The sequence below is a fragment of the Pseudorasbora parva genome, chromosome 16 (assembly GCF_024679245.1).
Source record: "Pseudorasbora parva isolate DD20220531a chromosome 16, ASM2467924v1, whole genome shotgun sequence".
NCBI classification, from domain to species: domain Eukaryota; kingdom Metazoa; phylum Chordata; class Actinopteri; order Cypriniformes; family Gobionidae; genus Pseudorasbora; species Pseudorasbora parva.
Genome location: NC_090187.1, coordinates 17,341,449 through 17,351,618, shown reverse-complemented (window position 1 = coordinate 17,351,618; position 10,170 = coordinate 17,341,449). Strand labels below are relative to the sequence as shown.

At 37.0% G+C, this 10,170-nt stretch overlaps 1 protein-coding gene across 1 annotated transcript; it reads right to left on the bottom strand.

The window, feature by feature from the left end:
• Window positions 1-565: 565 nt before the first annotated feature.
• On the bottom strand, window positions 566-5,715 carry LOC137043230 (extracellular calcium-sensing receptor-like). Its single transcript, XM_067419418.1, has 6 exons — window positions 5,573-5,715; window positions 5,112-5,400; window positions 4,280-5,035; window positions 3,962-4,183; window positions 2,352-2,475; window positions 566-1,485 (listed from the first exon to the last, which is right to left on the bottom strand). The coding sequence occupies exons 1-6, from the start codon at window positions 5,704-5,706 to the stop codon at window positions 566-568; spliced, it is 2,445 nt and encodes an 814-aa protein (XP_067275519.1). The 5' UTR covers window positions 5,707-5,715.
• Window positions 5,716-10,170: the final 4,455 nt, after the last annotated feature.

Sequence of the window (10,170 nt, the reverse complement as noted above, 5' to 3'; positions counted from 1 at the left end):
AACACCTGCACACAGAAAAGTCCTCTTCAGCTCTTTAAAAAAAAAAAAGCACTCTTCGCAGAAACACTACTGACTGGAAGTAAATGTTTGGCTCCGAAGTAGAAAGCAAGGATGCGGTATTTCACTTCCGTATTTATGACTGCATTGCAGGCGGTTGATAGACTATCAATAGACTATCAATACAGAGTGTTTGCTGGACCAAAATATTAATTGAATGTAATGCAGCTACATCAAGCCAATTAGATTAATGGATCAAAATATGTATAATTAATTATAACAAGTTATGATTAATTATTCATATTTCCCTTTTGAGCTAATTTGTTACAAGGGTTAGGCATTTCATAGAACACTGAATCCTGTTTATATAGCATAACCTCAGTTTATATAGCATAACATCAATGTTGAATTTATGTCTAAGACATTATGTGTAGTTGTTAATGTTTATGTGTCAATATTTTTGTGAATTTAATAAATCAGTAACAGTTTGTATAGTTTGTCTTTAAATAAACAATCCAAGAAACAAAAAAACAAACAAACATTGCAATGCTAATAAAAAAATGTTAGTTTATTTCTCAGCAGGACTTGTTTGTTTTTTCCCCATCATATTTTGCTTTGTATTTTGTTCAGGCTTAAAAAGGATGACATAACATTTAGGTGCAAATATGCATAATAGTAAACTGAAGCTTGAGGCTAAAATGGCAAATATCTCCACAGCTACAGTGAATTTTCCAGGAGAACTTACATAAGCTGGAATAAATGTGATCCATACAGCACAGAAAATGAGCATACTGAATGTGATGAATTTGGCTTCATTGAAGTTATCTGGCAGTGTGCGAGCCAGAAAAGCTAGAATGAAGCACAACACAGCCAGTATGCCAATATAACCCAGCACAGCCCAGAATCCTGTAATAGAACCCAAGCTGCACTCAAGAATGATCTTTTCCTTATAATATTTCATATTTTTGTGAGGAAATGGAGGGGACATTGTTAGCCAAAGCACACATATTAGAATTTGTACAAGTGTAAAGGCAAGAACACTTAGTCGCTGTTGTGAAGGCCCAAACCATTTCATGACATTACTTCCTGGGAGTGTAGCCTTGAAGGCCATTAACACAACTAAAGTTTTCCCCAGAACACAGGAGATACAGAGGACAAAAATGATCCCAAATGCTGTGTGACGCAACATGCAGGACCACTCAGTGGGCTGACCAATGAAAGTAAGTGAACAGAGGAAACACAGAGACAATGAGAAGAGCAGCAAGAAGCTCAGCTCTGAGTTGTTGGCTTTTACTAAGGGGGTGTCCTTCTTGCTGTAAAAAAGGATGGCCACCATTGCAGTTAATCCTACTCCTAACAGTGAGAAAAAGACTAGCACTATACCCATAACTTCTGTGAAGGACAGGAACTCTACAGCCTTTAACACACATTTATTTTTCTCAGCATTAGACCAGTATTCCCCTGGACACTGCTTGCAGTTATTTGAATCTGGAAAAGGAAGGTGTACAGTAATTACTAGTCAGAAAAAAGGTCACTAGTCACTATTATGCATTAATTCATGATTAACTAATGCACAGATAATCATGAGTTAATGTATTACTAATGGTGAACTGACCTATTTATTAATGATTACCGCATCAGCATCTAATGGAGATTCTATATGATTAACAGATTAAGTAATAATTAAATTGTTATAAGTCAAATATGTCATAATGTAGTAATTCCTTAATAACCTATTATATTAACCAAAAACGTGTTAGATACCACAAGGGGTTGAAGCCATGCATTTCAACTTCCAGTTGTCTGCTTTAATTAATCACTAGCTAATGATTTATAAGGGTGTCATTATCTTATGACTTTACTTGTTGGGGCACATGACTATCAAATAATATGTAATTGTGGTTATGTGTTTTGATTTAATTTTGAATTAGTTAATAGTCATGTGCCCCAACAAGTAAAGTCATAACATCATGACACCTTTAGAAATCAGTAGCTAATGATTAATTAAAGCAGACAAATAGAAGTTGAAATGCATTTCTTTGACGCCTTGTGGTAATTAACACATTCATTTACATTTTTAGTTAATATAATATGTTATTAAGGAATTAATACATGATGACACATTTAACTAATAACAATTTGTAAATTATTCATTAGTTACTGATGCAGTAATCATTAATAAATAGGTTAGTTCACCATTAGTAATACATTAACTCATGATTATCTGTGCTTTAATTAAGCATGAATTAATGCATATTAGTGCACCCGTATTGTAAAGTGTTGCCATTTCATTTATGAGCCGTAAAAGAGCAACTAACCAATTTTCTTTGAAGCTGAAGTTGACTAAAGATTACCTGTCTCATTGCTGATTTCTCCTTCTGCACATGGAATACAGTCATAGCAGCAGACAGGTCTACTGTTCTGTGCAGCCTTCCTAGTGCCTGGAGGACAGCTCTCACTGCACACAGACCTTGGCTTCTGCATTAAAAAATTACCTTGATATATTTATACTGAATTTGAAAAAAATATAAATTTATTAGTAATAGTGATTACATAATTTAAATTATGCATTATGATGAGAGCTAATGTGTTGTGAATGATGTGGAAGTGCTATTTTAGAAGATAAACACAATTCAGCATAGGTGTTTGTCAACCTACACTGTAGAAGTTATTTAAACTGACTTTTTTACTCAAATTGTCATGACACATTTTGGATTTTTGAACTCAAGTTTATAAGTTTACTTGAAAAAGTAATCTATTTCCCTGGCTATTTGTGAGTTCAAAGTTATCTTAAATTTAAATTTGACTAATGTGTTTGGGGCTGCAAGTGAACTATAGTTTAAACCAATAGTTTAACTATTGGAAATGTTTTACAGGCCTGGTATCACAGACATGGCTTAGATTAATCCAGGATTAGGCCTTAATTCAATTAGGACATTCAAGTATCTTTTATAATTATTATTTTTGGGGGGGATTATTTTAAGATATGCAGAATGTTTAATCATTTCCATCAGGAATTAATACAATGTTAATTTTCATACCGGCGAAGGTGCATACCTAATGCATGAACTAATGTAAAGCTTATTGTAAAGCAACACTTTACAATAAGCTTTACATTAGTTGATGCATTAGGTATGTACCTTCATTAATACAGTTTTAGCATTTTAAGTTTAGTTCATGTGTATTATGAACAAAAATATATAAACAATAAATTATATTAAAATAATATTTATTTATTATTAGTTGTTTATTTTTCAAGATAGTCTTAACTAATGTTAATGAATTGAAAAATATTGTAAAGTGTTGACTCATAGATGTGACCCATAACATCAAGTTGATGGCATTTTAATGTCAAACCAAATTACAGAACATTTGAATAGATTTGGGTTTGTGGAACCATATTATCTGTCCTAAACTTTGAACAAATACAGAGCTTTGAGAATAGGGTTTTATAATAGATTTACCCATATAAGTATGCATCCTTCATGCCTTTTGTGCTATGGTACTCTAAATAATTTTAGGAGCTCTTCCTCTATTGGGCGGTGCCGGTTTCATATTACAAAATTAATTTTAACTTCTTTATAATCTCTTCTATTCTTGACAAAACATATCCTAAAAGTCTCAAGGTTCACAATTTTTGGACAGAAATGTACTAATTTGTTTTGGATTTGATCTGAATGAGCAATAGAACAATAGAACGGATCAGGTCTGTATAACAATATTAAGTACATTTAATTTACAGTAAATTTTAACTTCCATAACTGTTCCGTTCTTACACACACACACACACACACACACACACACACACACACACACACACACACACACACATATATATATATATATATATATATATATATATATATATATTTTTTTTTTTTTTTATTCAACTACACTCTGCTGAGTGTCTTCTTTTTTAAAAAAAACCCTGTAGGACAAACAGTTTACTTGCATTTACCTCTACCTGTCCTTCAGCCCAGATAATTTTTTCAGTGTTAAGCACAAAGCGCTGGTCAGGGGGCAGCAAGGCATCATAGTATCCCACTGATTTAAACTGTATTGATCCATCTGAGTCCTGCTGCCAATTGACAACTTCATATTGGGCTACTGCGCCACCAGTGCTGTCAAACCATACATTATCTCCTGTCCTTATGGTGAAATTCACCTTTTTCAGAGCCTCAACAAGCTAGCAGAAAAAGGCAATAATTTTATCACTGAGGCATTTTAATATATTGTTCCTTCATTTTCTCAATTTTTATTAAACTATCTTATACTATTTTACCTGATGTGGTTGTATTGTCAGGCCATTTTCACATCCTTCTTGTTCTTTGCATTTAAGTAGACTGTGTAGTGAATGAGCCACTGCATAAACTGCTTTGTAGACGTAGCTTACATATCTTTGTTCAGGTACATCTTCATTGTAATTTTTTAGCGAAAATAGATCTTCATATCTGTTGCAATCTAAGGTATATTGAGAATTATTCCCCTTACTCTGTGAACATGGAACAGCTGTTTTCCAAAATTCTTTTATGACATAATCTGCAAACCCTTTAACATCGATTTGTCTCACTGCAAACCCCAGTGACCCTCCAAGCACACGGAAACTGTTTGGAGTGATCAAACTCTTTACAGTTATCCATGACCTCACACCAATAATTTGGAGGCCTGTTATGTTCTGAATACTTAACTGATCAGCAAGTAAGCCCATCTCAGGAAATGAAGCAAATGCAACAATCACTTTTGCAGTGCTCTTTTTTATTGTGTCTACCACTTTCTGGAGTTTTTCTGTCTCTGTTCTGAAGAATTTTACAGAGTACTCAACACAAATCCCCTCCGCCTGGGCTATTTTCAGAAATATGGCCATTCCATAGTTTCCAAAGTCATTGTCACTGTTCACAGCTCCCACCCAGGACCAGCCTAAGTGCTTGACTATGTATACAAGTGCTGTGCTCTGGTAGAAATCACTAGCCATAGTCCTGAAAAATGAAGGGTAATCTTTCCTGTTACTGAGGCATTCACATGTAGCAGAGTGACTTATCTGAAAAAGAAAGCACAGGAAACAGTGATACAGTCATCTATGATTGAGTTAAACATCTAATGTTATTGTTATTTACCACTGGAATCTTAAAAGGTCCTGTAGTTCTAGAAAGAATTACTGTTGCAGAAGACTCTGATTCGCCTATGATAGCATGTAAAGGAGCCTGTCCATTGCATCTGTGTCCTGGTACAAACTCCTGACCATTCATCAGTCCCAAAATTGCACTCATGGTAGAGAGTCTTGAACCACAGGTATCATATATTCGATAACCAATAGAAACATTTGGGAGCAAATTTCCACTTCTGTTAATCTCCTCGATGGCAAATATCATAATTTGTGCCAGTCGAAAATCTCTCAGATACACACTGTGAAATTAAACATTAAATCATGGAAGAAAAAAGAAAAAAAAACATTATGCTTAAAATGCTATCAATAAGTTGCTTTAATAAAATTAATACAATACATAGATACAATACATTTTAAATGTGTTTTTGCTTTAAATACATTAGCTTATCTAATGTTTCCAATATAACAAACCTGGAGCATGATAGCAGTTGGGGTTTTTTCGTAAATTCAAATGAAGGTAATGTTTCTATGCTGTGGACTGGAAAAAGTGCACCAATGGTTATGTCTCCATCCTTGGAAAACAGTGGATACTGAGGATCTCCCATTAATCGACAAACAGTGTTTCCTGCCTTCGTATGAAGTTCATGCAAGAGCAGAAGTGTGTAAAGAAAGAGAAGCATCCCAAAAATGTAGCTCAACTGTAAATGACAAATACAAATGACCTGATACAGTAGATGCACGTTTATAGACATGAATAGTATGGATGAATGACTGAAAAAAAAATAGCCAATAATATCTCAAGTCGGGAAACAAATCATGTCAAGAAGGGGTGGAACAAAGTCAGGCTAATTAGTCTGATTTTCCCACATAGTCAGATGGTAATATATTATGAATATTAAGATGGTAGAGATTAGAAAATCCTTATATTTAACATCTGTTGCCAGTTAACAAAATAAATAAACTCAATCAATTATTTATATCTGCTCTGTTGTGATATTAAGTGATTTGAAATAAAAAGTTCAATGAATAACAGGTGATATTCACTCAATTTACATAAAACGTAATACTACTCAAGTTTACCACATGGGGTCACTATAACTGTATGAACTCAAAATGAAGATTTCACAAGAATATCTTTACAGAAAATACTAGACTCTTATCAAGTATCAATTTCTCTGAATTTCCAATTGTTACTAGAGTTAGGGCACACTTTCAAGTGAAAAACAATACACTTTAGAAATCACACAAACAAGGTAGTGGCACCCTACACAAAACCACTGTCTGCATTCTCATTATGTGAATTCAAATACTATTTCATGATAGTATGCACATCATTCACATACGTGATGAACATGCACATTACATTTAAAACATTACCAAACTCCTTCACAAACGGTAGTTGCACCCTACTCAATATCACAAAACCCTTATAAGAATTCTCATCATGTGAATGCAAACACTATTTTGCAAAAATTAAATATAACATAGACATATAACATGCACGTCATTTACATGGGACTTAACAGACTCTTTTTTAGAGAATCCTTAATATTTGTCACATGCAATGACAAAATCTCCCAAACCCTACCCATAAAATACACATTATACATACAAAGGATGAAACAAATACAGCCTATTATATGATATTAAATGATGATCATCACATTTAATCACATACAGTGCATCCAGAAAGGATTCACAGTGTGTCACTTTTTCCACAGTTTGTTGTTACAGACTTATTCCAAAAATATTTAATTCAATATATTTCTTTAATTCTACAAACAACACAAATTATGACAATGTGAGAGAAGTTTGCTTGAAATCTTAGCTAATTTATAAAAAATAAAAAATAAATCACATACATTAGTAGGCTACAACTTTTGCTCACTACTTTGTTGAAGCACATTCGGCACCGACTACAGCCTTAAGTATTTTTAAATGTGATGCTACATACTTGGCCTACCTATTTCGGGGCAGTTTATTCTATTCTTCTTTGCAGGACCACTCAAGCTGTCATTCGGTTGGATGGTGAGCGGCAGTACGAAGCCATTTTCAGATCTCTCCAACAATGTTCAATCGTGTTCAAGTCTGGGCTCTGGCTGGGCCATTTAATGACATTCACAGGAGTTGTCCTGTCAACACATTCTCACACCCAACTCGTCACATATGGACGCTTGACCAGGACCCCTTGTTGTCACTTTTCAACGAACTGGGCGTACCTTTATCGTCAAATTGCGACGCCCTGGGTGCTCCATTCATTTCAATGAGAAACCTTTGGCGTCATACACAGACGCAGTGGAAATGGGAATATTATCGTCATGGTGAAATGTATTAATCAGCAAGCATAATTTCATTTACATTTATTTTATTTACGCTATTTAGACACATTTTAACATGTAACCCAACCCCACCCCATCCCTAAACCTACCCATTTGTGTGAACATGATATAAAACATAGGATATAACATACGACTGCATCCACAAGTTATTCAAAAAAGTTAAATAATCCAAGTTTTCCAAGGCCAAACGATTGATTTGCATGAAGAAAATCCCCAAAAGCGATCAGCATCTACATCCGCCGAAGATCATGAACAAACACATCAAATTTCAAATAAAACCGCCCGTACTTCAGATTTCATAGTGAATTGCATTGGCTCTCATATGTCTTGTGACCAATTGCGTCATTACGTCAGCATTGATTGTAAAATGTCATTGGCTCTCGTGTGTCTTGTGACCGATTGCGTCATGTTTAAGAGTCTTTTGAATTTTTCTAATGAGATATGAATGAGTTCGTTCACGGGGCAGCGGGATCATCATTTCAGTGATTAAAACATCAAGATCAACTCTGTTCTTCACATGAAGACATTGTAAGACTTCAGAAGACTTGGAATGCAACATGAGCTAATACTTTTTTACTGTTTTGGTCAGATTTTGCAATAAATACCCGTGACTGTACATTTATTTTCCTGGTATGTGTTTTATACTGTTAAGATGTGGGTAGGTTTAGGGTAGGAGTTGGGTTAGTTGCTCCAAAATATAAAAGTAGCCTTTAAATATTAATAAAATCATGTCTGCTTTTACAAACGCAAATAATTAAATGCATCTGTGTATGACGCCAAAGATTTCTCATTGAAATGAATGGAGCACCCAGCGCGTCGAAAAATGACGATAAAGGTACGCCCAGTTCGTTGAAAAGTGACGACAAGGGGTCCTGGTCAAGCGTCCATATGTGACGAGTTGGGTGTTAGAATGTGTTGGTCCTGTAGCCATTCCTGTGTGCTTAGGGTCATTGTCCTGTTGGAACCTTCACCCCAGTCTGAGGTTCAGAGCACACTGGAGCAGGTTTTCATCAATGATGTCTCTGTACATTGCTGTATTCATCTTTTCCTTGATCCTGACTAGTCTTCCAGTTCCTGGCACGTAAAAAAACATCCCACTGTAGGAATGGTATTGGCCAGGTAATGTGCAGGGATTAGTAATGTGCAGTGCCTGGTGTCCTCCAGACATGATGTTTGCCGTTCAGGCCAAAGAGTTCAATATTGTTTCATCAGACCAGAGTACTTTGTTTCTCATGGTCTGAGTGTCCTTCAAGCGTCCTTTTGGCAAACTCCATGAAGGCTATAATGTGCCTTTTACTGAGGAGTGGCTTCCATATGGCCACTCTACTATACAGGCATGATTGGTGGAGTGCTGCAGAGATGGTTGTTCTTCTGGAAGGTTTGCCTTTCTCCACTGAGAAAGGCATTAGCTGTCAGAGTGACTATTAGGTTCTTGGTCACCTCCCTGACTAATATTAATAATACTACTAATAATAATAACTCCCCATTTGGTAACACTTTATAATTGTTACAAGCATGCCAGGCTCCACCCTCTCCTAGACACAACGCTCACAGTCACCAAAGTACTGATCACACACACATGCACTCCATCAGCATGCCAATCACCACCAGCACTTAAGCCCTGCTCACGCATTCAGTCACTGTCTGGTCTCGTTTGCACATGCTATGCTCACGGACTCACCTGAATACTTACCTGTCTCCTTGTCTCCTAAGTGTCTACACGTCTTGTCTCCTGGCTCCTCGTCTCCATTTCTCCAGCGGTCCAGTGTATGCCATCCCGCCATTCATCTGCAACAAAGACGTATCGTATTACCCAATACATTCTGCCCAGATTCATCTTGCCTGCACTCACCTCTGCTACTCTCATTCTGGTTCAGCTCAATAAACTCTGTGTTTCATTGTTCTCCGTTCTCAGAGTTCTCTCTGTTTTGTAACAGAAGACTGGACCAACACCGCACACCAGGATGAGGATCCCTTCCAAGAGCTCGTCGACGCTGTGAGGTTTCATCACACGCTGTGAGGTTTCATCACACATTTCAAGGAGGTCTTTGGGAAACCATTGTCAGATTCGTCGATCGGTGAGCAGCTTTATCACTTAAAACAAGGTTCTCTGTCTGTCAATGAGTATGCCCTACAGTTCCGTACCCTCGCTGCTGCCAGTGGCTGGAATGAATAATCCATGATAATTACCTACTGACAGGGTCTGGATCCTCGAGTGTGGCTGCATCTTGCTACATACGAGGATTCCATTGGGCTTGATAGGTTCATTAAACTCTCCATCCGTTTTGCCACTTAAATGCAGTCATGTCTCGAAGAACACCAGGGCCAGCCGTCATTCTCTCCCTACCTCCGCTGACCAGATGTTGTCAGCTCTCCAGAACCAACCAACGAGGCCATGCAGCTGGATACATCGAGACTGACAACGGCAGAGGCAGCTGACCCAGGGACTCTGTTTATATTGTGATCTCCCCGGGCATTACATCTCCGAATGCCTCGTCTGCCCTCCACGTCCTATGGGGAGTGCAATCATTCCTTCCCTTCAAAAATGAAACCACTCACTACCACTGTCAACCTTACTGCCGCTGGTGTTTCCCTTCCAGTTACCGCCCTCCTCGACTCTGGGTCAGCCGTCAACTTCATCTCGGGGACCCTCTGCCACCAGCTCAAGCTCCGCACGAGCACAACTCCGACTCTTTACTTGATCCAATCGATAACCGGAAAACCTCTCAG